General features: G+C 43.5%; 2 protein-coding genes and 1 non-coding gene across 3 annotated transcripts; all 3 read right to left on the reverse strand.

Moving 5' to 3' along the window:
* Positions 1 to 2,554: 2,554 nt before the first annotated feature.
* Positions 2,555 to 7,737, reverse strand: b3gat3 (beta-1,3-glucuronyltransferase 3 (glucuronosyltransferase I)). Its single transcript, XM_071923089.2, has 8 exons — positions 7,626 to 7,737; positions 7,045 to 7,152; positions 5,885 to 6,065; positions 5,618 to 5,801; positions 4,567 to 4,728; positions 4,108 to 4,194; positions 3,219 to 3,422; positions 2,555 to 2,948 (listed from the first exon to the last, which is right to left on the reverse strand). The coding sequence occupies exons 1-8, from the start codon at positions 7,690 to 7,692 to the stop codon at positions 2,850 to 2,852; spliced, it is 1,092 nt and encodes a 363-aa protein (XP_071779190.1). The 5' UTR covers positions 7,693 to 7,737; the 3' UTR covers positions 2,555 to 2,849.
* Positions 7,738 to 8,021: 284 nt separating this feature from the next.
* Positions 8,022 to 19,541, reverse strand: naa40 (N-alpha-acetyltransferase 40, NatD catalytic subunit). The gene is made up of 8 exons (XM_071923090.2): positions 19,244 to 19,541; positions 15,764 to 15,859; positions 14,031 to 14,083; positions 13,716 to 13,811; positions 12,947 to 13,105; positions 12,589 to 12,672; positions 12,302 to 12,379; positions 8,022 to 12,114 (listed from the first exon to the last, which is right to left on the reverse strand). The coding sequence occupies exons 1-8, from the start codon at positions 19,247 to 19,249 to the stop codon at positions 11,967 to 11,969; spliced, it is 720 nt and encodes a 239-aa protein (XP_071779191.1). The 5' UTR covers positions 19,250 to 19,541; the 3' UTR covers positions 8,022 to 11,966.
* A 719-nt stretch (positions 19,542 to 20,260) lies between these two features.
* Positions 20,261 to 20,342, reverse strand: trnal-aag (transfer RNA leucine (anticodon AAG)). The gene has a single exon. It is a non-coding gene; the product is annotated as a tRNA-Leu (tRNA).
* Positions 20,343 to 26,987: the final 6,645 nt, after the last annotated feature.

Here is a 26,987-nt window from a genome sequence, read left to right on the forward strand (position 1 = left end):
CCAATCAGTGTCATTTCCCCAAGTTTTGTCAAAATCAGATCAGTAGTGCTGAGATATTGCATGTGACACATGGATGAGTGAACAAATGATGTAGTGCCTCCCTTGGGCTAATTCAGTGTAATTTATATTATTTATATGTGAGAACGCAGTGGTGAGACGCATCATTCCCCAAAGTTTCTTCAGTGGCATTTGAGATGACCCATAGTCCCTCTAAAGTTACTTCATTTTGCCTGAATTGGAATGGGGAATGTGGAAGATACGGGAACAGAAGGCAACTAGACTGCTTCATAATCCTCCAGTTCCTCCTCTACAGTTCTGTTGCATTTTATCCAGATTCCTCCTCTTCAGCGATGACACATCAGCACCTGTAAACCTAATAAACCCAGAGTCTGAAGCCCGTTCTACGTAGAAAATGTCCTTGTTGTACGCTCTGTGCCTTGGAAGATCAGTTGATATTCAGAAAAAAAAAAACATCTATCACATCCTCATTTCAGCATTAACTTACCACTAATGTCTACATGCTATGTCCAAAACATGTTTTTTTTTTAAGGACGTTATTAAACACTGTAATGAGCAAGAATGGAAAAAAAGGCTTATATTTAGGGGGTGTAAGAGATAGAGAAAGGCGTCTTAAGAAAATGTGTGACTTGACACAGGCACTGAAACACCCAAGGAGAGTTTGTAGGAGGAGTACTTTTGGATTTGGCTATAAAATAAATCCTAATAAATTTCCTCCATTTTGTCTGCAGGCAGTTAAAGAGCAAGGTCAAAAACTAGTAGACAAAAAAAGAACCATTAAAAAAAGAGTAAGAGACACTGATAAAATGTTTTAGATCGTTTTGTTTTATTTTTCAAGGCCAGAGACAGACAGTTAAGACTCTATCACATTGTACAACGTAAAGAACAATATCATAATAATAAATACATTATACACCAGGAGAGAAAGGACTTACAGGCACTAAGAACACTGAAGCAGGCACTAGCTGTTTTTACAGTATCATACAACAGTAGCTGAGGAGCACTTGTTTTATTTTTAGTGTTATTTTGCTGTTCATTTTTCCCACTTCTGCGGCTGGTCAAGTGCCAAGGAGGTTAAATCAAGCACAGCTCAGGTAGGTCAGTTAATATCTGAAGCTTTTCTCAAATATACTTTTGAACCGCTGCTGTAATGTACCAGGGATTTCCTGCATACTAGGCAGCAAATTCAAGTGTTTATATCTGACCATCTAAATATGGAAAATGGACCATGTGTTCTGTATCTCTTTATTGCGTAAGGCATTTGAATGAGTTTCTATAGTGTCTTTCCCTTGCTTAGGGCTTCTGAATGGATTCCACAAGCCTTATATTTACTTCTGAAGGTTACTGTTCATCCTTACCCTTCCCTCCACTGGGAACCTCCTTTTTGTAGAAAGCAGCGCTAAAAAGATGCATATGGACAAAGCTGGTCATAGCTGATGCTGTTGATATGAAATTATTGAAAACAAGCACTTAGCGCTTTGAGCTCTGAAAACATGCAAAGCTCTCACTGCTGTCGGGAACGAGCCAACATCGCTCCGTCAATGAAATTCCCTACAAATGCGGGCAGCCCTTTGGCCAATCAATAACAGGGCCTTTCAAAGTTTGAAATATTGACCTTTAATTACAGCGCCCCCATTAGGCCAAACACTGTAATTTGTAAGGATAGCTGGATGTGTGGAGTAAGTTGCATGTCAATCGGACTTATGATGTAGGAGTGAGGGCCTTTCAAATTTACACTGCCAAAATGCATCATCCCTCCAAGTTTCATCAAAGTTGGACCAGTGGTGTGACGTGTAATTATTGCGCCCCCATTGGGCCAATCAGTGTAATTACTGGAACACAGTGCACAGATGCATCATCCCTCCAAGGTTTGTCAAAATCAGACCAGTGGGACAGAAGGAGACAGCCCAATCCATATGTAATTGGCCTGATGGGGGTGCTATAATTAAAGATCTTCATTGTGGGGTGTGTGTGTGTGTGTTTGTGTTCGGAGGGGGGGGTGTTAACAAGAAAATGAAGCCAGCGCTTTAGAAAGAGAGGTACCCAGTGGACACATAACCTTAGAGAGTCCTCAACCAGGCGATGTAACCGCCTCCACCTCAGTAAAACCAAGGAAAACCCTGATACACACACTAACACACAGTCAGCACAGATGCAGCAACACACTCACTTGGCTCACGACTCACACCGTCCGTTTACTGTAGCTACAATACACACACATGCGCGCGCACACAGGCACACGCGCTTACTACCAGCCACAAAACGACACAGACAGGCATGACCAGGTCCATTTAAATATGTCGCCTCTGACAGACGCTTTTATATTTACAGTATTTACAACTTAAGATTTCCATATACAGCATCAAATAACAGCAGAGTAACCTTTACACGGTATGTGTGTGTGTGTGTGTGTGTGTGTGTGTGTGAGTGGCGTGGGGGTGAATAACCTTTTAGGGGTGTTGTCATTATGTATCTTGTGTGTATGTGGGTGTCTACTGTTTTTATTGGAGACAGGTTCATTCAACAGTCAACAGTTTTTTGACTTCATGTTCATTCATACTTGGTGTGTACATATACAGTACATGTACGTGTGTGTGTGTGTGTGTGTGTGGGGTGGTAGCCATTGTAATAGGCTCCCTACCATGTGTCTATCCAGTGTATGTATGTAAGTGGAAATGTAAGTTAATTTCCAAACAAATCCTCTTGTTGATGGAGCAACAATGCAGCAGCAGTACAGCGAGCTTGCAAGAAGTGGGACTTTTACAATAATGACAACTGTAAGGAGATAGGTGCAGTTTCTGTGTATGTGTGTGTGTGTGTGTGTGTGTACTTCAGACCTCCACTGCGGTGTCTGAACCCAGTCCCTGAGCCTGCAGAGCCTCCTCTCTCTTCATCTTCGGTTTCTCTGTCCGTGTGTGCCACACCAGCACCTAGAGACACACACACACACATTTTAGCCATAAAATATGTACAGTCAAGTGCAGACAAGTCTATTTTTTAAATCAAGTCCAACCCCACTGCTCACTTTCTCAGTAATCTCTTTCTCACAAGTTTCTATGCTGATGTGCATTTTGCACATTATGGCCTGGATTACCGTCCCAAATAGAGGATTTGCAGATTTGATGATTTTGTCACTTTTCAGCTGAGCTACATCTGCTCTAAACATATGATTTGACAAAAGTTCTTCTCCCTCCTCGTACCTTAGAACAGTTGTCTGCCTTGGGCTCCAGCTCGTCCATTGTGACCAATCCCTGAAGGAAGCTGCTTTCCAGGAAGCCCATCGGTGCATCTCCGTCAAAGCAAGCGTCCTGATTTTCCAGGACCAGTTTGAGGGAGACGGCGAAGCCGGCCATGTCCAGGGGGAAGGGGCGACTGGGGCGCCAGCCGGTGTGGAAGCGCACCACCTTGGAAGAACGATTAACACCACAAGTAAGACTTCAGTGTTTGTATTGGTAATACTTGAAGTGGTGCTCATAAGGTATTACAAGGCATCAGCGCATTATAAGCACATTATGAGTGCGTGATAATTATTAGGGTTTCTGATCTGAGCATAGTAAACACAATGTGGAAATAATGTAGGGATCTGAATACTTCACAGAGCAACTGTATAGTTAACAACATGATAGTAAACTGAATGTAATTCTCTGATGTTTGTCTGACGATAATATTGTAAGAAAAGTTTCTCTATGCCTCTAATGGTCTTATAATTTGCTTGTAATGCATCACAGTGAATTTCAAATAAAGTGCTACCTTTTTTTAATGATATTATGAGACATTAAGACCCAATTTACATCTGGTATTACAATCCCAATTTAGATACAAAAAAGATAAATAAATACATACAATTGAAACCCTGCACACACCCTTGCAACCTGAATACCCTTGACAAAAGGCACTACAGTAGCAGGTTGGGCAGCAAGTTGCTCTAGATTAGATAGCAGATTCCTATTGCTCTGTGTAATTTGGCTAATAAAGTAATGTTCTCCTTGAATGAAACAAAACACAGGCTCTTCAACTTTATCAACCTGGGGCCAAAGCAAAAAAAACAAAAAAAAAACAGTTCATGAGAATACATTACAAGGTACCCACCTTTCCTCCTTCAACCACAGGCCTCTCGTACCTCATCCCTCCAACCAGCCCCACCGGCCATACTGACACCCGCTGGGTGCTCCTCATCTGGGAGGAGGGGGGAGGGGAGGAGAGGGGAGGGGAGGAGAGGAGAGGAGAGTGATGAGGAGGTGGAGGACAGGAAAGAGAGGGGAAAAGAGGTAGAAAAAGATGTGAGGATTATCAATCACTCAGCTATTCTTGGCATTAGCTGTTCTTGTTTAGTCATGGCTCATTAACTACTCACACTCATACACACACACACAAACTACTTCTTAAAAATAGCTGTAGACTTTGTTACTGACATCAGTAACAAAGTAAATCAATCTCTGTTGGCAGTCTGCCCCCTGCTGAGACACATAAAGACACACACACACACACACACACACGCACGACCACACACAAACACACACACACACATATTCACACTCCAACACTCACCTCTTCAAATAGCTGTAGGCTGTATGTGTTATCGTCATCAGCAAAGTAAACCACTCCCTGCTGGTTGTCTGCCCCTTGCTGAGCCCTTCTGTCCTCTCTGAGCCACCGTAGGCCCTCGTTCCTCTGCTCTGCTCCGCGAGGCTTCAGCCAGCTGGGGTCACCCTGGGGTGTCAAATGAGCGTTCAGATTGTGGCACTTTCAAAAAGCTGTTTTGTTCAGCAGGAGTGCACAATTAATAGAGACAAAAAAAAATGAAATTGCAAAGAGGCTGTAAATCTGAGGGAACGGTGTTTGAGATGGCCTAATAAGCAAGCTGTAGTGATGACATGCTGTGATTACATGCAGATCTTTGCTTGATTCAAATTCAAGAGGAAATTATGTGGAAAGAGCAGTATGATTTTGTCCATATGGTGAAGCCAAACACAAAAAAGTTCTGCCATGCCAGTTAGCAGCATACTTTCTACATTCCCAACCTTGTTGGGAAAACACAGGATGACCATAGTAACGCTGATGTTGTAAATGACATGTCATAAGAGCTTCAGTTTTGAAACTGTAGTTAAAAGGGCAATAAAAATGACCATAATGTATCTGTGGGGGGTTGATATGGTTATGATATGGTTGTTGAGCAGCAACAATGACTCAATGATTACTTCACCAGCTGCTGAGATTTCTGGCTTTTGGAACAAAAACTCCCCTCCCATTAGCATTTCAAGACACTCCCAATCCCCCAATCCCAACCTAGCTTACTCCTCTCCATTGTGAAAATGTCACTATTGTTTGTGTCCATTACAGGCTTCCGTAACTCAAGAGGACTGGAAGCGTGGGGGTGAGGGGGTGCTGACACTTGTATAGGAGGAGACAAGTTCTATCAATGTTGCTGCAATTCCTACTAGTAGCTGATAGAGGTCGATAAAGTTAATGTGCCCCTTTCACATTGTCCGATTTTACTGTTGTCTCTGATTGTAGCGCCTAACCCATAAGTCAGCTAACAATGTCAGCTAATGCCATGGGAGAGTATGGGGAGTATGGGTGAGTGTGTGCTTCCACCCACCTCCTGCAGTTTGCGGTCCTTGGGTGTGGGTGTGTGCAGGTGCGTGTAGCTCAGGCCGCTCTTGGCCAGGAAGTCGGTCACCAGGGGCGTCTTGTGGGGCGAGTCCTCCACCAGGATCCAGTGGAGCTGAGGAACATGGAGGAAGGTCTGAGACAGGCGGGTCAGCTCCGCCTTCTGCACCAGCCTGCACAGGGACACACAGGATGAGTTGGAGAGTGTGTATGTGATAGAGAGAGACAGAGAGAAATGGGGGAGGGTGGAATCTACCTTGCGTACGTCGGGGTGATGACAAAGATGGTGGGCTGGGAGGGTTTAGCAAGCTGTTTCTGGGGCTGTTTGGTCGCCTCCGACTTCCTCATCTGCTCCTGCAGACGGTGCAGCTCCCCCCGCAGCCGGGAGATGGTACGGTCCTTGGGCAGGTCATGCTCTGTGCAGTCGCAGCGCTGACCTGCATTATATGAGGGACAGAGTAGAGGAAGGGAGTTTAAAATGCAGTAGCAGAGAGTGTTTTCCCTGCCTCATCAACTTGTACATCAACTTGTACATCCTAACTAGAGGAAAATCCTGTTTCAACATAAATGCAGTTTTAACCTATTCTGTTATTTTGCCACTCACTGCACTGTAAGTTAGGTACAGTTTTAGGTAGCTCACAAGTTTTTTTCTGACTACCTAAAGAAAAAGTTGAACCCTACAAAATATTTTGTTCCTCTTTGTGGATGGTCTCTGAATGAGATACAGAAGTGTATTCCTTATATGTGAGCTACAATATTGTTAAATCTCCTCCTGTCCAATGAAGATTGTTTTGTGGTCTCCGAGTCTTCAACCTGCCATCCTTACACAAAAGTCCCAAACCTAAACCTCCTCAAAAGCCCATAAAACTACCTGGAGTAGGAAAAAAACAGACTAGAACAGAATTGAATAGCTCCTTGAGGGAAATGCAATAGGTTGTGTTCCTGCTACATGAAGACAAAATCTAAAGCAATGAGAGAGGATGTAAGAAATCCGATGTTTGGACTGAATGCTTCATCTATAAAGTGGCCAAGGGAGGTAAAGACAGGTGAAATGTGTATTTGTAAAGGAGAAGAGAAAAGGAGATGAAGGTTTGCCCTTTCACTGAGCAAAGTGGGGGAGGTGAGATGAGAAGTTGAGTCTAGTCAGAGCAACGCAACCTTTTGGTAGATAAGATGTATTTCCAATAGTATACAGCAAAAAAAAAAAAAAGAGGCTTCCTCATATGTTGACAAGAAAAGGTAAAGACAGAGTAGACAGTAGTTCTTTGCTGAATACAAGAAGAGGACTGTGAGGGTGAGTGAAAATTCGTGACAAACTTTGACAGCAGGTACGGGGGAGTGAAGTGACTGACTGACCTGGCTTAATGTTTCATGAGGCTTAGTTTACCTACTGATGGATCCAGTCCTGACACTTACCGAGCTGCATCAGCGCGTAGACGAGGCCCATGAGGGAGACCATGAAGTAGAGCACAAACACCGTCTTCAGCTTCAGCTTCATCCTCGTTGCCATGGCACCCCGACCGGCTGAAAGGGTGACAGTGGATAATATCAGTCACAAAGCAATACACCCTAAGCATTTTTGACTGGTATTTTTCATTCTCTTCTATCTTAACATTTCCTGAAACGATGCCTGCCGAAATGAAGACTGCTAAAATGTATTTTATGTGCTAAAATTCGGTTTAATATCTCGACTGGCACTCGACATTTTAGCTAGCTACCTTAACTAGCCGTTATAATCTTGCTATAGCTTACGTTACTAGCCCAACCTCGAGACCAAGAGGTGTACTAGTCAGAAACATTAACGTTACCTGTGAGACTAATGACAAACACTGGGGTTGAGGATGAACTTGTGTGTTACATCCCCGTTTGATTTGAAGGTGGGCGATTACATGTAACTTGGAGGTAAGTCAATGTTAGCTAAGCTATGTTGGGCTAGGCGTTAGCTTAACATAGCCGTTAAACATTAAACAGCCTGGCTAACATCTGTCGGCACTTACCAAGGGCGATAAATCTTGGAAGGCAGAAACGCAAAAGGCACCTCAGTGCATCAGAAAATCCATTCATTCGGTTAGCTAGGACATTTTTTTTTTGCAGCAGAGCACCAACAACTTCCTGTTACAGTGCAGCACAGTAAAGACACCCCTAGAAACAGTTGTACACAAACATAGTTCCGCAAATGTTACCTTATGCCTTATTTACTTTATTTGGGGGGGGGGGGGGGGGGGGGGGGGGGTGTAAATCCAAGTGTTATAATAATGACACTATGTTAAAAACTTTTCATGACTCCCTTAATATATTATATGAAAACATCTGCAGTTGTTTGTATTTTGGTTTCTTGAAAATACAAACAAGTGTGTTCATCATAGAATGACAAAGAACAAGGGGCATCCGTCTAGAAGTCAAACAACTTTCCTTTATTTGTAACATACAAATAAAACACTGACAAGGCAGAAATGACTTAATTTTCCCTTTCATTGTCGGGGTAAGCACAGGACTGTAACACTCACTCTCAAACATGGAGTTTTTTTAAACATCGTTTTAAAAAAAAGTGTTTTACCTGTAAAAGGCCAAAAAAATGAAAATGGATCCACAACAGCTTATATATACATAGAGAAAAAGACCAAGAAGAAGGAACACATAGGAGGAAGGAGGGCAGGTAGAAAATTAAAAGTATCCAACAAGATCGGTGAGGGTATTCAACCATATTGTAAAATAAAAGTATGCAGTGACATAAAATAAACTGGTTAAGTAGGCTCATTTCCAAACTGAAGTTGTTTTTTTGTTTTTTTTCACAAAAGCATTTTCACTCCCAATGAGCCTTCCTCAAACATAGCCCGCCTTTCTGGATTGACTGCCACTTCTGAGCACAGATCCAGGGTCAGTTCATACTCAAAGTGTCACTTAAAATGAGATTTCACTTGCATGCACATTCATGCCTCCACAGGAGTTCAGGAGCATCCAACATCAGTTCAGGCTTTTTCCCAGCTCTTACCGTAGTAAACAGTAAAATTACCTCTTGAAAAGTAGTGTTACCTGGGTCCACTTTGCTGTTTTTTGTGTTAAAAGTAAGATTTTTAGGCTTGGTTTTTAAAATCAAAGCATATAAGTATTGTGACCACAGTCTACAGAGTGACCAATATTGGCCGCTGATCATTCATGAACTCCTACAGAAGTTTGTACCCTAAAAAAGGAGGAAAAGGTTTACCAAAGTGAAATGTTACTTTAAATATGATAGCATGACAACACTGTTTCTAGATCAGAGCTGAGGGGCAAGTCAATCCAGCCTACATCCAACTGACAACATGGCTGTTAAGTAAAACGGAGGAGGTTTGTTTACATTTGAATAACCTGAGAGAGAGAGAGACTCGGTCAGTCGGTCGGTTATACTGCCACTATGTACAATATCCTTTTTTTTTTGTAACCTATGCAGTAAAAATGAACGATTGTACTTATCAGAAGTTAGTCTAAAACTTAAACATACAAGCAAAATGTTGTTTACATTTTTTTTTTGTTCATTACTGTTGTTCTAACAAGCATGAAACACCAACATGTGGTCTCTGAGTGCTAGATAGCTGGACTATTCCATCTCGTTGTCTTTTCCCCTTCTGGAAACAACCAAAAACAGCTTTCACCCCTGGATCTGGACAATGTGTATCAACTTCAAATGTCAATCTCCCCTATTTCACATAGTGTCAAATTTAAGGTACTCTGATCCACATTAGTTGCAGGAATCTTTAACCACAGCAGTGTGGAGAGTACTAGCGGCGTCCTGTTGGGGGAGGGAGGTGGTTTGATGGGAAATGAAAATGGATGGCACCCCACCACATGATGATATGTCCCCTTATCATATAGTGAGAAAACGCCATCTTTACTCCCCACCGGCCCTCATGTAAAATCTGAACAAATTGACCCCGGTCCTGGAGTGAAAGGGTTTTGTGGTGGTTTCTAGAAAGGGGATCTAACCCAGCCGACTAGCACTCTAGACTGTCCAAAAATACCCTGAAGGTTTTGTAAACAGATATGGAAACGACAAGACCCAAGTGGTTACAGCAGCCTTTCTAGGTTGACTTAGATGGGGTATCTAGAATCCTAACTGGAAATCTGGACTTGGTGACCCAAAAGCATCTTGGGGTTAAGATCATCTTTGACCCATTTAAAGTCAATGGACAGAAGAGATACAGTCTAAAAGGTAAGTATGGAGACATCAGTACAGAAAAATGGTCTAGTGAGTCAAGAGCGAAAAAGACCAACTTTACCTGACAGTCCCAAATGTTACACTACTGACTGTATGTGCCAAGATGCTTTGAGGAATAAGAAACCTCTGCATTAACTTCAAATTTCATACAAGTCCCCCCTTTCACATACTTTTAACCATGCACTGATGTTCATGGGAGATTTGAGTGAAATATTAAAGTCACACTGCCAGACCCGCGTGAGGATTTTAGCTACCGGTTCAAACAGTGTAGCTAAGGATCAGAAGAAGCATAGCTGTTGTGTAATCCTGATTTAGACGATGAGTTTCATTAAACAAACATTTTTAAACTTGTCATGCAAACTACTGATGGTGGGTTGGGAGTGGGGGGGTGAGGGCCGCGGGGAAGAGGGGGATTAATCTCAATAAAAAGACCTTGAATTCTCTGCAGTAACATCCATCCATCCATCCATCCACTCTCCTTCCTCCAAGCTACCTTCCATCTGCTAATAGCACTCATCAACTTAAAATAACTGGGTTAATGACAGCTGTGTAATGGAGTGGTGACTGATAGGAATCCTCCTCTATGTTAAATCAATATGATTTGCTCGTGGTAACAAAATGTGGGAGAGTGAGAGGGGAAGGAGGATGGATTTTGTAGTTTTCAAATATAGCCAAAGGTAGCGTTAGCATCAACTTGTTTGTCATCAGTACCTTTTGAAAAGGGAGGAAGAGACGGAGGGAAGGGGGAAGAATGCAATTTTACAAAGGTGACTAGAGGTGAAGGTAGCCTAAATGGGCCTGCTGTCATCAGCACCTTTAGGGCATGGAGCGAGGATGGAGGAAAGAAGAACAGGGGGAAGGGAAAGAAGGGTGCAACTTGACAGAACTGAAACACGGGAAAATGCAGAATCAGTAAGTGAATCAGCCGTCGTGTCTATAGGCAGGAAGGAAGGAAAAGATGAAGGGAAGGAAGAGTGGAAAAAAATAGAGAAGGATGCATTTTCACAATTATGGCGAGGTCGCATTAAAAAGACCCCATGAAATGGAAATCTTAGCTCAGTTGCCTCTGAGAAGAAAGAGTGGGCGGGAGTTATGCGAGTTGAGCAGCTGAATGAGAATAAACACACACTGGTACTCTGTCCATATGGGAGGGAAATACTGGGATTACTCCCTTGGTTGGATACAGATTTACAGCAACAGGTGATAAGAAAGAGGAGATTCCTAACAATTACAGATGAGGTGATCTTAGTCGTCTTGCCTCATTAAGTTAAGGATTTAAAAAACAAAGCGAGGGAGAGGTCTATGTGTAGGTATCACCTGAGTGATGGGACTAGAGAAGATGGGAAGTCCTAATAGTTAATTGTAACCATGTAACAGTAGTAGGACAGGCCAATGTGGTTCCAAACAGTACAGTTGTTGCTGGCTGCAGTGCTGCTGTTACACAAATAACTCATGTATAACTTGCAATGTACCAGGTAATGTAGCACAGTACGCTACAGTGCAGCAGGGCTTCTTAAACTGCTTCACGGGACCCAAACCAGGTAAAATGTAGCCTCATCCTGGGACCCAGGTTCATTAAAACAAGCTAGCACACTTGTTGTGAGGTCCCAAAAGAATAAGGCCCATGAGCTGCATTGGGTCCCGAACCATAGTTTAAGAAACTCTGCAGAATGATTCAATACAGTGTAGAACAATAGGAGATGAAAGCAGGGTGGGATGAGTTAGAAAGTAGCTGGAGGGGTGGACAGCGTGAGCACAGGGGGGCGGTAGCTTTTACATGACTGGGAGCTAGACGACTGGGGGGGAATGGGGGGCTTGGACATCGGACCAGGAAGTAGGAAAACAGGGGCTATGTGTGAAAGCTCACACTGCGTACTACCTCCTAAATCGTATGTAGCAGGAATACACAAAAAACTATCGACACATAAATCTCAATCCATAATGCGACATCAACATCTGTAGCCAAGTATGGTGCGCTCCACCATTCGGTTCATTTTTAACGGCACTCTACGGGCGTTTAACTTCCAAATGTTCTGAGCAGGTAAACTCAAAATGCCTGCTAGATAGCAGGCAGCGCGAGCTTTCACACACAGCCATGAAAGTTGCTGGTTTTTAAACCAATCGGCGGGGCCGTTGCAGCCGATCAGTGGCAGCAGCCCCCGCAGTGCCCGCCCCCGTGGGTGTGTCCCGCCGAGGCCTCGCCGTGTTTGGTCCGCCGGCTGAGGATCTCGTAGGAGCAGTCGTCACCGCAGCAACCGGACATGCTGGGCGAAGTGTCGTCGATCTCAAACCTGGAGGCGCGGAGAGAGGGATCGTATAAAAAACCAGGATGGAGGGAGACGGACAAGTAAAACGACTGAATTCGTGTTCACAAATATTGACTCAGGTGCTCGAGAGCGGGGAAGCGGAGAACGTTCCAATCTGTCAGTTTGCCCTTTTAAAGTTAGACTTTTAGAGTGCACTTCATGATGTACTCACTGTAAAGCTTCCCTGAAGAACTGGTAAGCCCCGTGGTTGTGTTTGAATACTGTCAACATCACTTTCTTCATCTGTGTACTAGAGAGAGGAAGAGCAAGAAAGACAAAAAGCTTAAGAAAGAAGGAGAAACATATTGCCTTATTATTATATAACAGTGGTGGATGTGACACAGGCATATTTCCAAAACCATGCACCCTAGTTTCACCTGGTTGTTTGTCCACACTCGGGCCAAATATAATCTGAATTTCATATGTAATCAAACCCATAACAGTACCAGTGGTTTTTACCTATTAGCGATGAGCTGTAGTATCTGGATGAGGAACTTGCCCAGTCCTTTCCTCCTCACTCTGCTCTCTAGCTGCACCTCGTAACTGCAGATTCAAGACAACAGGTTAGACCAGTGTGAGGTTGGATTGATCGATGGGTACAGACTCAGATTAGTGGCGCACATTTCTCTCCTTTTCCAGAGCTGATTGGCTAGTTCATGGAGTCATGTTGAGGTCAGCATGCTGGAAAATGTTCGGTACCAAAATGAAGTACACAAGTGAAATATTGCTTTGCCCCGGCTCTTGCCACAAAGAAAACCAATTGTGCTAAAGCAAAAAAAAAGCTTGAAATCCAAAAACAAGGGGATCAGTATCTTACCAATAAAGAACTTCCTCCCCGCACTCCACGTCAAATCGGAAGTGAGAGAAGGCGACGGGGGCGGAGTCGGCGTCACGGGCCAGCAGGTACCACGCCCTCTCGTCCTTCATCTCCTCCCTCTTTTCCCTCTCCTTCCACCCCCACTCGCTCTGCTCATACCTGCAGCAGGGCGGATTGAAAATGGGTCAGCCCGAAGGTGACCTGAAATGCTAATTTTACCCCTTGCGTTTTACCCATCAGCCGGCCCCGGCGCCGCCACTCAAGACGGACGTGTTTTCTAAATGGAACAAATTTGAGTTCCGACCAACTTGCCAAATTGCACACTACACAAATTCTGGCAAAGTTTGAGAGAATAAATTGTAGTCATTCCCCCCCTGCCCCCTTCATCCTTCCTGCCCTCCCTCCATCCCTCGTACAATTCTGTCCCCATCATTTTTCAACTTCTGCCTCTGTTCTCCTTCGCTCCTGAATCTGTACGGTCTAATTCATACTCCGATACAAAGTGTTTCAACTGGGGGGAAATAATGTCTGCCACTTCTTACTGGGTAGCAATTTGATGTCACTTTTGTGGTCGGCTGCACACAAACAATTTGTCACTCGTTTGCCTTTCTCCTCGCGAATATAATGGCCATTGTTTTCAGCGTCGCCCACTTCACACCTACAATTCATGTCTATGCGAGCCTGTCTATGCAGCTGTGTAAAGGATGGGTCTTGAACTACAACTACTAAGAATAGAATAGAATAGAATAGAATAGAATAGAATACTTACAGTGTCTGCATGTTGGATCTGGTGAGTTCGTAGGCCCACTCCACAGACAGGGGGTTGAGGGTGGACACTCTCTTACACTCTATCTGCAGGTTCAGCCTGGACAGGGGGACAAGTTAACAAGGTCAGTAACATTCAGAATGAGTGTGTGTGTGTGTCTTTGTCTAGTGTGTCTATTTATGAGTGGGTGAGAGAAAAGAGAGAAAAAAGGACAGAGAGACAAATACCCGCAGCTCTTCCCTCCATGTATTGAAATGCAACAAGTATGTAGTTCATGAAACACTGAGTGTGTTGCAGGCCTTGAATAACAATGCGTACCCATTTCTGTCGTACTTTTTGAAGACTGGGAAGGCAGCCAGTGGGTCATCAAGCTGTGAGAAGAAAGGGGAAAATTAACTTAAGAGACTTTCAAACATAAAATCAACATCAAAAGTCTTTCCCTCTTAAAAGGCCTGAATCACATTCTGAAAGATACTAAATACATTTTTAAGTCCTGTATTTTGATTTTTTCAAAGTTCTGAAAAAAATAATAATTTTCTATCTACACCTCAAACTCTTAAAAAACATTTGCAAATATACTGCAAATTGAGATGGTGCAATAAATCCCTGACTATATTTTTTAAACCCTCTGCCTCACCCACAGGCTCTGGAGCCAAAAGGGGGGCCAAACGGGGCTCATACAGAAAGACCAATTATAGGGCCATTACTGATTTAAGTCATAATAAGGGCCCATAAAGTCAGCTTTTCCTTGGCCCTGGGAATACGAATAATGGCCCTTGCCTCGTTTCTTCAGTTTTCTCAAATTAACAATACCCCCTTTTCCACAATAGGGCCGAGGGGAACTTGCCAGGGCCAAATTAAAATGTTTAGAAAATAGGACTGAATGCACTATTTGTGTATTTGAAACAATAGCCCAACTCATGCTTCCTCTCTGCTGGCAACAAGATAAACAAAAATAATAACAGAAATGTTGCTTTGGGAGAATTTTTTGCATTCCTGCTCTGTTGGCAAGTTGACAGTGGAGAGAAGCAGGAGGGAGAGAGGATAGCTGCACACAACACAGGTCAACCCACGATGCTGCAAGTACATGGGACGCGTCCCGTTCTGCAGAACCACAGAGTGCCCCATTTTGGGACAAGGACAGTGACACAGAAAATAAGTGAGCCCAGGCTGGCCCTGTTCAGGTCTCTTGTGGAAGACACTACAGCCTCTTGTCTACAGTCGGCTCTAGGCGGGTGTGACGAGGCGAGCCAGAGTTTTCGGTTCCTCCAGGCTTCAGCAGGGTTTACTCTGGGCTTTCACAATCCTCACACCTCGGCCCTCTCGCTCCTTACTGCCTCCTAGCCTTTTTCAAGCGAAACAAGGTTTGGGGTGTGTTCTAGGACATGGGCAGGATTTAAAAATTGTGATCATCTGTTTAATTATGCAGAAATAAACATATGGCACTGTCTTTGCCTTTTCCTGTTATGCACATGTTAATTATGGATGTGATTAGGGCAGGGAGTGCAATCACAGTTTCGGGTGTCATTAGATGGGGCGATGTCTTATGACTGTAGCTGAACCGTGGATGAAAAATCCAGGCTTACGATAGAGTGCCGTGCTCTATGCAAGCCTTATGGAGCGCCTGCAACAGCATGTAACAAAAGGCCAAGTGGTGGGCACTTTTATGCGGAGCACTTTACAGTACCGTGAGTGCATTCATTTTTAACATGGGCAGCCCCGATCCAATGCCATTATCAACTGACAGAGCTACACAACCACAATAGCTTTGCAGTCGGCAAGCAGCTCACATTCTCAACCCATTTCTTCTTTCGTTTTCAGGGTATTTCACTTGTTTAGTTAACCCGTACATACTTATTTCACAACTATAACACTGCCAAAAGGATTATAAACACAATATTTGTATATTAGAGATATATTTTCCCCCCATTCTTTAAATTATCTCACCATCGTCTCCCCAAGCTCCTCTCAAAACCCCTCCAAGTGCCCCACTCCCCAGGTTGAGAACCGCTGCTCTAGCCTCATTGGTTAATCGCGCCTGGTGCTCTCACCTTATTGGCTGCGTCCACCTTGGCACAGACGGCGTCCATAGCCGCCCTTTCCTCCAGGCGCCGGGCCTTCTTCTCTTTCGCTCTGTTGGACTTCCTCTGGACACAGGAAATGAGAGGTAGAAGGAGGGAGAGGGAGAAGATTGGAGAAAAGGGGGCGAAGAGAGGAGGATGAATATGTTGAGATGGGAGGAGAGATGTAGAGGAGGAAAAAGGAGGATTGAGGAACAGGGGGGAAAGAGCGATGTGGAAGAGGGGGGGTTGAAAGGAATGGATGGAAGGAGGACACATGGAATAGAAGGAAAGAGAGAGGAGACATGGAGGGATTGAGGAAGGTGGTGAACACAAGAGATTAAGAGACAGAAGATGGGCAATGGAGGAAAAGGGAGAGAAAGATGTGTCAAATCATTTTATACTCCCAGTCGCCATTGTCATTCACTGACATGCTATGCTGCTTAGATTTTAGAAGGAGAATTTATTTGCTCCACAGAACGTAAAATGGAAAAAAAACAAATTCTGTGATTAGCTGCTTTTTGAGTGGATTTACATAAGATACCCCCAGGTTTGTACCTCGAACCCTCACCCACATTTGGCAGCCAGCCAGAGACAAGACGAATTGTAAAAAGCCATTCATTTAATTGACTTTAATTTGCTTATTTTTTTTGCTGTGGCTCAATAAATCAACTTCTCTATGCCATATGAGAAATCATGTATCTAGATTGAGCATTTTTATTTAGATATTCACTATGGAGTTGGTTTGAAAAAGTTAGTGCTGGCTCTGTCAATCTTTGAAGGTGGGTTTGCATGCTAAGCTGCTTAGCATCAACGGTAAGAATAGATACAAATGCCACTCTTCATTGTGTTTTCAACTGAACCAATTTGAGACACTCTGAGAAGCTCTAATAATGGCGTAAACAAAAATTGATTTCTATGTGTTGGTTTGGTGGTATGGTAAAATTACAAAGCAGGAAGGGAGCACGTTTGACAGTTATCTGTTCCACTCTGCACAGAGTAAGACGGTGATTGATTTGCTCAATTTGAAATTCTTTTATTCAGCCAGGTCTTGCACAGCCAACTCATCCTCATAAGACAAAGATCAAACAACCCAAACCAGGCCGGGTCCACAGACAGACCACCAGGTTTCAGCCAGGTTACCACTGTGCATTTGGCCAAAAAGGTGTTAAACATTTGCTAGCAATTCAGCCTTTGTTTTTGAGTGCAGTTTGAGGAGGGACGGAGGGGGAATCCCTGCCTCTTCTTAACACCATTTATGTAATGTATGCCCCTTGTAAGCTATCATTTTAGGCTAAATGTGGGGGAAAATAAGATTCTACTTGTTGAATCTTAGTTCAATTTAATCCAAGAATTCACCAATACCTCTCTTTCACTGGTGATATGGATAAAGTATACCACTCCTAATCAGATGCATTACTTTTACTGACCAATAAACATTTAGACAATTAGTTGTGAGTGACTGGAAAAATGTGATTGAGATATTCATTTTTCTCCACTAGAGACACTGAACATCCTTCTGTGTGACAAAGGCAGAAAGCAAAGTTTCCTTCCTGTATTCATTTATTTATTTGGAGGCCCCATTTGCTCCAGCAGCAACTCCACCTCCACATATCATCATGACAACACAGACTTAACAACACAAGAACAGAACAAACAACATCAACCAAAATAACAACCACAAATCATGTCAAGACAAGACCAAGACAAGTGGATGAGTGAAAAAGTCAATCGTGCAGAAGAAACAGTAATAGATATCTTAATAGTAATAGTACATAAACATACAATATCATTACTATTAGTACTATTAACATCATCACCATCCTGCCCATAACAACAATATAAATAGCCGGACAGCAATAGCAAGCTAACAAGAAGCATAAGACTTGAAAGAGATAATTTTTTTCTATTCATTCACATCCGTCTTTGTCATCTATACAAAATATCACTGGGTGAGGAGAGCAGTTCCATGAGGAGACATATTTGTTTTAATAAAGTTTTAAAGTCTTGCTTTGATCTCTGATATGTTCCACGTTGCTCTTGGTATGAGATTTTAGTATTGGAGAAATACTCTGATACTGATATCCTCATTTAGCCTGGTCATGCCTCAATATCCAGTGATGGTATCAGCTCTAAAAACAAATCACACTCTGGCTGCATCTACTCCTTGCAAAGAACAGAACACACAGCTACAACAGGTTGCTATAAGCAGTTTCCACCAGAACAGTGCATTGTCACTGATTGCTGGCTGTGTCTTTGCAATTTAAGTTACAGGTGTCCACCAAAAAATGGCTGTGTTGTGATGTAATGTAATACTGTGATTTGAAGTTGTGCTCAGGGTTCTTTTTTAATATTCCAGTTTATATGATTTGTTAGGTTAATATGCCAGTGAAACAAACTAACTTCATAACAGTGACTACACATAATGATGTTTCATTATGTATTGAGATTAATATAATTCATGGTTTCACATCTCCCTAAAGCATTCAGTAGGTAGTATGCATGCATTACCAGCTTTGGGATACCCCTATTTACAACAACACGATAATCAGGTTTGCAGTGACATGACTACAATGCACAAACGGTACAGGATGTTTCATGCAGCAGAGGGCAAACAAGTGGGAATTAGCTAAGTGCCTTCATTTAGTCCAGACAAGACCAGAGAAGGTAACAATTAAGGGAAGGAATGCATTCAAATGCCAACTATAGCTCAGAGAATTAACTCTGTACCAAGCACAGGAAGGCTACAGACTGAGCTAGGACTCAGGAAGCACGTGGATTGGTTTATCTGGAGTGAAAGTGAAGGATAAACTCGGTCTACTTACAGAAAGTAGCTAACGTTAAAGCATTACACTTATGGAAACTAACTTAGCCTTACGGACTGACTCCAGGCCTGGTTCCTGGTGACAGGTAACCTCTCTATATCGAACCACACGGTAGTTATCGTCGGTGCCAAAGAAAGCGCACTGGCTTGCTCGGTAAATGTACACACACCTTGCTATAAAAAGCGATTAGCATAAATAGCTAGCAAAGCACAACTCATAAAAATGGGATTCCCAAGTGGCTAACTTAGCTAGCAAGCTAACAATGTCACAACACACACAAGGATAACTTATCAACCGTGCAAAGCGACAAGGGCAGCGGTACTGACAAGACAAAAACCACACACTTGCATATTTGCGGTCGTAAACGGAATGCAGTAATAATGCTGAAACGGCTATAAAAAGCCATGTGTAAGCCGGGGATACCAGGCTATCTGGACGGCGAGCCAGCTAACGGCTAGCACAGCCAAATATGTCCCGGTGCCAGCCCTACATCCATCCACCATGGTCTCCCCTTCCTTCCTTCCCTCTCTCTTTCTTTCTTTCTCTCGCTCTCTCACCATCATGCATTCACGTTCCCAAAACATTCACCTTTCATTAAATTACCTCGGACGTACACGTTAAGCAGAAACACACAGATAAAACTCACCCCCATTTCGCTGTGTCTTATCGATCACCTTGGAGAAATACACCTCTATTGTCCCTATGGTTACTGTTGCTGAATTATTAGTATCGTGACGAGAGAGAGAAGGGGGCCAGATTATGACAATGATAGTGTGCTAACGAGGCTAACTGGCTAGCACGGACCGATGGAAGGGAGCGTATCACGAATTGGGCGCAATTTGATTATACCATCAATGAAAATTTAGCTATTTAATTCCTCTTTTAGCCGGATTGGCGCCAAGAGTATGAGGCTGAATTTATTACAGGTCCCTTGCCCTTTCTTTTCTTTCCTCTCTCTCTCTCTCTCTCTCTCTCTCTCTCTTTTCTCCGTCGCGTCCAAGTATGTCGCCTTCACGTGCTCCTCGTAGGCTCCAACTTCCGAGATCGAGAGTCCCAAATGCGACTTGTCGGTGCATTCAAGTGCTTTTAGTCGGAAATAATAGCAACTGGGCCCTGTGAGGAAGTCTTTTTTTTGGTCGCTGTTGTTCTCTTTTAGAAATCAAGTGGCGCAGAGTTACTTTACTCAAAAAAGTGTGACAAAAGTTCAACAAAGAGTGAAAATAGAAACATAAAACAATTACATTTTTTTTACCCAAAGCCAAACAAAAAATGCCAAACAATAAAATATGCTAATAATTTGCATCACTTTTATAGACACAGCTTTGCTCTCCGTACCCTAAAACTTCCCATTTTCCCAGTCATATTTACCACTCTGTGGAGTCAGAAGGACATGACATTCAGTGGACACATTTATCCAAACCGCCCTTATGGTATCATGAGAGTGTGTACATATATAGAAATCCTTAATCCTGGCAGTGTTAGTGCCATGTTCTATGCACTGATCTACAGAGCCACAAAAAACACCTATTTGACTTGCATTCAAAAGGCTCAGTGTTTCTATTTCAGGTCACAGGGTCCTTTTTTCTACCATCTTCAAAGTTCAATTACACTTAATTTTATCTGAACTGACTCTGCAGACACCATCAGATCTTGAAAAGCTTCCTGGCAACGGTGGGATTCGAACCCACGCCCCCGAAGAGACTGGAGCCTTAATCCAGCGCCTTAGACCGCTCGGCCACGCTACCATGTTTGAGCAAAACCACGTGCGTTCTGCTGGTAGTTGTCATATTTCCGATTGCAAGTGAAGGTAGCAGTACTTTAGCGCGAATATGGTTTCCTTGTTTGGGAAATGACGACAGTCCGGCAGAGGGCCGGAGAGGGTCAAGGAACCAGCCGGACAGCAGCTTTATGTTCGATAACCTTTGACCTTTTCAGTTATTATTCTATCTAATGACAGAATACTGTTAGTTAATGTAAACATTGAAGTGTTGCGGGCTGATTAGAACTCTACTTATAAGTTTGGCTGTGTAACACTCTTCTTCTTGACTTCCAAAGGCTGGCCTATCATGTCATGGGTATGAATGTAGTGTGTGTGTGTGTGTGTGTGTGTGTGTGTGTGTGTGTGTGTGTGTGTGTGTGTGTCGGCTGAATACAGTATGATCTTAGCCTATCCTGTCTTATACATAGTGCACAGTCTACTCCAAACTCAAACCCAAATGTGTAGAAAATGAGTTCAGCATTTCCATCCACTCGCTGATTCGATTACACTCGCAGTAAAATAAAACAGGGATAGAGCCTGCGATAGCCTATTTTGGGTTTATTATGAGTCCATTATGTTAACCAACAACAATTACCCAGGGAGTTGGTAGTAACATATTACATGTAATGCAATTAGAATAATCTGATTACAACAAACTCAATGAAGGAAAATCCTCTCTGCTCTTGCTCAGCACCGCATGAATTTATTTGCTAAGGTCTCAGTCTGCTCTGATGATGAGGGCCCAGCAGCACTGACATGGTCATAAATAAACTCTGGTGAACAGCAGGATACGTGATTTTCTACATTTTGTTTGAAATCAACTGAGACCTTCTAGATGTGGGAATATCTGTCTATTTTAATGAAACTCATTACAAGATTTGGAAAATGTAAACTGTTACAATTAGTGAAAAACATGAGCAGTCACCAGTCACTTTAAACCTTATGATGTCACTTATTAACTGCAATATGTTAAACTGCAATACTTGATTTCTATGCACCAGTCACTTTATACAACTACTGTTAATATTGCATTGCATTGTGTTTTGTGACCCTAAGAAAAAGTTTTTTGTTCCACTATGAACTTGTTGAATTGAAGCAAATGTATGTAGTGGCTGTAATAAGATCTAGTCCTACCAGTCTTTGAATTGAAATGAATAAAATTGGATTAAATTGTCAGTTTAACCTTATATTATATGGATTTTGAGGCTACATAATCCAAAAGTAAGTGAAAGTAATGAGATTATGTCACTGGGCTTGAGTAATGCAATTGGCTTTGTAATTGAATACAATATTAGCAGGTAATGAGTAATTTGCTATGGAATATACTTAGAGTTAACCCTACAATATTTGTATACAGCCTAAATCAGCAGGCTATAAAGTGTGGTTCAAGGATTCCCAAGAGTGAAGATTTCCTAGGGCTCCTTAGAACAAAAAAGCTCAGTTTTATTATTGCTTAATTTAATAGTTTGCAGAATGAAACGTGGTACTGAGAGGATAATGCCAGCCTCCTAACTGTTATCGCCCCACTGCCAGAGTGTAATAACATTATGCACATAATCAAATACGGAAACATTTGCTCCATTTTTCTCAGATATGGGTCCCTGGATGAAAATACTCCTCTTCAGTATTGAAATGATAGAAACCCCAGGGTGAAATCAGCAGGTAGTGTCAGCAGGCCTGTTAAAGCCTGACAAAGTAAACCTCATTTTGCATCATTATCTGATAAGCAGTTCGTCATAGTAACCAGTAGGTGGCGGTGTAGGGGCATGGAATCACACAAAGTCCATAAAGCATCTCATCTCGTGCTGCTGTTGAGGCCCAGTTTAAACCTGGAATGAAGCTCCATATGGGATAAAAGATGGGTGGCCACAGAAATAAAGGCCTTTTTTTTTTTTTAACTTTTAGTGCCTTGGCTTCCTGTTTTAAGCACTCTTTACCTTTGATTTTGAGCACTTTACTTTTTTGCAAAAATAAATAAATATATATATATAATGGGTTGGTGAAGCATAAGGCAAGGACACACTCGACCTGATGGGCAAAAGATACATCCGCATATTCTGTCTAGATAGGGTGGAAAGATGGTTTATCCCTTATGAAAAAGATCCATAGTAATCCTATAGTAAAAGTTAGAGGAATACTACACAAATATCACAAACACACTATAAGTCGCAATAGGAATACTATTGGAATATTATAGTGATACCATAAAGATACAATAAAGTACGACAAGGTCACTATCAGCTCATTATTGAGTCCCATTGACACACACTATGCCCTATAGGAATATTATAGGAATATATTACAGTGATGTTTCAATAGGGACTGACATTAGTTCCCAATCCTTACTGGATCTATTGTGTAGGCTACACATGTGTGGCCTGGAGCCAAATCCCGATCCCGACACAATATCTAAACCCATATGCAGCTTTTATCTGCGTTGGGATTTTAGTACCAAGTGTATTGTCTCATACACTTTGAATATAATGCTATATACGGTATGTTGATTATGGCTACTAGTTCGCTTCAAGGCAAGCCAACCCACTTTTACTGGATGCAAATGAAAGGCCTACATAGGGTTCTCTCTCCCTCTCTCTCTCTCTCTCTCTCTCTGTCACACACACACACACACGCACGCGCGCGCGCACACACACACACACACACACACACACACACACACACACACACAGCCCTCCCCGGCACGCAGATGGCCCCGCCGCTAAGCCCCGCCCACAGCCCTTTGTCTTCGGGTAATCTTTCTCTCGGCCGTCGGTAGAAAAGGCATTTATCTCTCTTGTCGGTAGGGGGCGCGACGAGGGTCAGGGAGTTGCTACCGAGGCCTGATGCTCACTGGAGCGAGTCTCTCTCTCTCTCCCTCTCTCCCTCCCTCTCTCTCTCTCTCTCTCTCTTCACTTCAGTCCGGTAGGTGCTTTACCGGCACTGACATTGAGATTCCATACCTTGCCGAAGCAGAAGGTGACAACATGGCTGACATTCACTACAGAACAATAACAGACGAAGAAGAAGAAGACTGTGTTACTGTCCATTCAGTACTGTTGCCCAAGATCAAAATAAATCTGCCCAATTTCCCCATGGGGATCATTAAAGTTTCATCTAACCTAATACATCAGCACGTCAACAAATCACAGCTTTCCTTTATGGCAGACAAAAACTCTTTTCCTCTCTCCATCTGCATTTTTCTCTGTCTGTAAATATGTATGTCTGACTTTCTGTACATTCTCTTCAGTGTGTTTTTGCCTGAAGGAATGGATTATGAAATTCAAGCTGTGCCCCCCCTCTTTCCTCACCCCCTCACCCACACACACACACACACACACACACACACACGGATCCCTCTCTCCAGTTTAACAATGCTGTGTGTGTTGTTGTTCTTTTTGCAGACCGATCAGCAGACCGAAGAAGAGAGGAAGAATTCAGGCAGATAGATAGATAGATAGATGGATAGATAGATAGATAGATAGATAGATAGATAGATAGATAGATAGATAGATAGACAGACAGGTTTATGTGGAAATATCTGCTGCAGGCCTTTCAACACTGAGGAGAGGGAGGGGAAGGACGGGAAGGACGGGAAGAAGAGGAGAATGAGAGGAGAGAGCGAGAGAGGAGGGAGGGACAGGAAACAAGAGAGAGGAAAGAGAAGAAGAAGAGGGAGAGAGAGGAGAGAGAAGAAGAGGGAGGGGGAGAGAGACAGGGAAGGTAAGCAGGATGAATGAGGAGGAAAGGAGGCAGGGGAGAAGGGAAGGGAGGAGACAAAGAGGAAAGAAAGAGAGAGGGAAGAGAAAGATGAGAAAGACAGGGAGAGATGGAGAACGAGAGAGAGGAAATAGGGAGGGAGAAAGGGAGGAGAAGGAGGGGAGGATGGAAGAGAGGAGGTACAGAGTGGCAAAGGAGGATGAAGAGAGAGAGGAGAAAATATGAAGGGAGGAGAATGAGAGGGGAGAGAGGGAAGGAGGGAGAGACAGATACATATTAGAGTAATAGGTATGGAAGGGATGATGAAAGGGAGGAGGAGGAGAGCCAAGAAAGAAATAGAGGAAGAGAGAAAGGGAGGGAGAGAGAGATGGAGGAGATGCTGATGAAAGAGAAACAGGGTAGGGAGAAAGAAGAGACAGGAGAGGAGAGAGAGAGAGAAAGAGAGAGAGGAAGCGACAGGGGAGGAGGATGGGAGAGGAAAGCGACAGATGCAGTGTGGAGAGCAGCAGAGGAGAATGGTGGATGTGAATCTCTGCTACAGGCCTCGCTCTCCACAGCAAGCCCCGCATCACAGAACCACACCGGATAGAACGGACACTCGCCCAGAGGATTTTTATCAGATCTGGTATTGTAGATCTGTTGTAGAATGTAGAATCCTATTCACAATCTGGTAGTGAAGCTCCTTCCCCAACACACCTAAAAGAATTGCATTAGTCTGGGTTTCAGTGGAGAGTTTTAGTGTCCCATGATGCTCTAAAATGCTGTTTCAGAGGCTTTTCCTCCCTGACATGGATACAATTCTGGGGGAAACACTGAATGACCACAATAATGATCTAATTTAAAGATACTGAATATTGGCAAAAATATCAGCAGCTTCAATCCAAAAATATTGACATCCATATCGGCCTTCAAAAGCCCATATCGATCCAACCTTAAATGAAACAACAGGCGTAACTCTAGGCTGGGAAAACCACATCAGTCAAGAAGGAGAGCTGACAGGTTAAAGATGAATTTTCAAACCTCGACACAAATGACATGAATTTTGCAGAAGTCTATGGTAGGAAGGTGTTCCTAGTCTTAAGAAGGTGGGTAAACTATGACCTCCAGTGGGTGATCAATATAGGAACCACCAATAGAAGCAAAAATCAATTTATTTATGCATTGCCTTTTAAAACACACTATCTTTACTCTCCACTACATGCCTGTTTGTACACTGAGCATATGTGATGTAGTGGCAATAAATGCACAAGATAAGAAAGATAACGAGTTACCATGGCAAAGGGCATCAGATGACTGTAACTGTATTGTGCTAAATAGTGCAACATGCAATATCAATACATGACACTTTCATGACAACTTCATCAAAATGCTATGCTATTTCAATGTAGGTAAAAGAAGATTAGCGGGAGGTGTCCATTCTATCTCCTCTGATTCTATACCGTGCACCTTCTGATATAACAGACAAACACTGAGAATACAGAGGAGGGAGGGAGGGAAGGAAGGAAGGAGGGAGAGACTTGCGTGGAGGAAAGACAAGGAGCTAAGGGAAGAGGAGAGGAGGAGAGGAGGGAGAACGAAGAGTGAGAGAAAAGTACAGCTGTGCGTAGGGAAGAATGGATGAGGAGGAGGAGGAGGAGGAGGAGAGGAGGAGGAGAGGAGGAGGAGAGGAGGAGGAGAGTGGGAGGGGGAGTGGTGGTTTGTCACAGAGTATAGGTGACAGGGGTGAAATGGCTGAGAGATAAACAGAGGAGCAAACAGAAATTCAGACAGATAAATAAATATTGAACAGAAACAGACATTCATACATGCAAACATATATAGAACGAGGCAGACAGGCAAGAAAGAGAAATCAGACAGGTAGACAGAGAGAGACAGACAAAGAACAAGACAGAGCAGGTAAGGGGGGGTGAGGAGAGATGGGGAGAGGGAGAGCAGGAAGGAGAGAGAGAGAAAGAAGGAGACGATGGAGGGGAAAGGGGGAGGAAGAGGAGAAAAGTGGAAATAAGAGGAGAGAGTGAGATGTGAAGGGAGGCTGAGAGGGACATCAGAGAGATCAGAGAGAAGCCGAGCGAGAGGAGGAGAGAGGGAGAGGGGAAGGGATGGGAGAGATGGAGGGATGGAGAGGACAGAGGAGAGGAAAGAGGAGATTGACAAGAGAAGAGAGGCGGTGAGGGGAGGGGGAGGAGAGAGAGAAGGAGGGAGGGAGGGAGGGAGGGGGAAAGAGGAGAGAGATGGAGCAGTTGTTCATTAGCGAGGAGGTGTGAGGGACGGAAGGACTGAGCGAGAAGAGAGAGAGAGAGAGAAAGAGGAGAAGAGAGGAGAAGAGAGGAGAGGGAGGCATGAAGGAGTCTGAGAGAGAGAGAGAGAGAGAGAGAGAGAGAGAGAGAGAGAGAGAGAGAGAGAGAGAGAGAGCGCAGTGGAATGGGTGAGTTACGTGGACACTGAGTAATGAGAGGAGGAGGGGGTGGGGGGCGGAAGAGGAGGAGGAAGGAGTGAAAAAGACAGGAGAGAGAGGAGGAGGAAAACGGGAGGAGAGGAAGACAGGAGGAGGAAGAAGAGGAGGAAGGAGGGGAGGGGGGAGTTGGAGGTGAGCGAAGCGAGCCGCTTTACTGTGTCACTGTAGGGGGAGGATGGGGGGAGGGGAAGGGAAGAATTTGCGCCGCACACACACATACACTCACTCTCTCTCACACACACACATACACACACACACACACACACACGTACACTGTTGAAATCGGAAGCGACACGCAAGAAAGATAGAGAGAAAGAGACAGAGAGAAAGACAGATAGCGGCACACAGCCAGACAGAGAGACAGAGAGAGGAGAGGAGAGGAGAGGAGAGGAGAGGAGAGGGGAGGGGAGGGGAGGAGAGGAGAGGAGTCATCGCTGGAGACGAGGGAGCGAGGGAGTGTGG

Source organism: Centroberyx gerrardi, chromosome 23 (assembly GCF_048128805.1).
Source record: "Centroberyx gerrardi isolate f3 chromosome 23, fCenGer3.hap1.cur.20231027, whole genome shotgun sequence".
Taxonomy (NCBI): Eukaryota; Metazoa; Chordata; class Actinopteri; order Beryciformes; family Berycidae; genus Centroberyx; species Centroberyx gerrardi.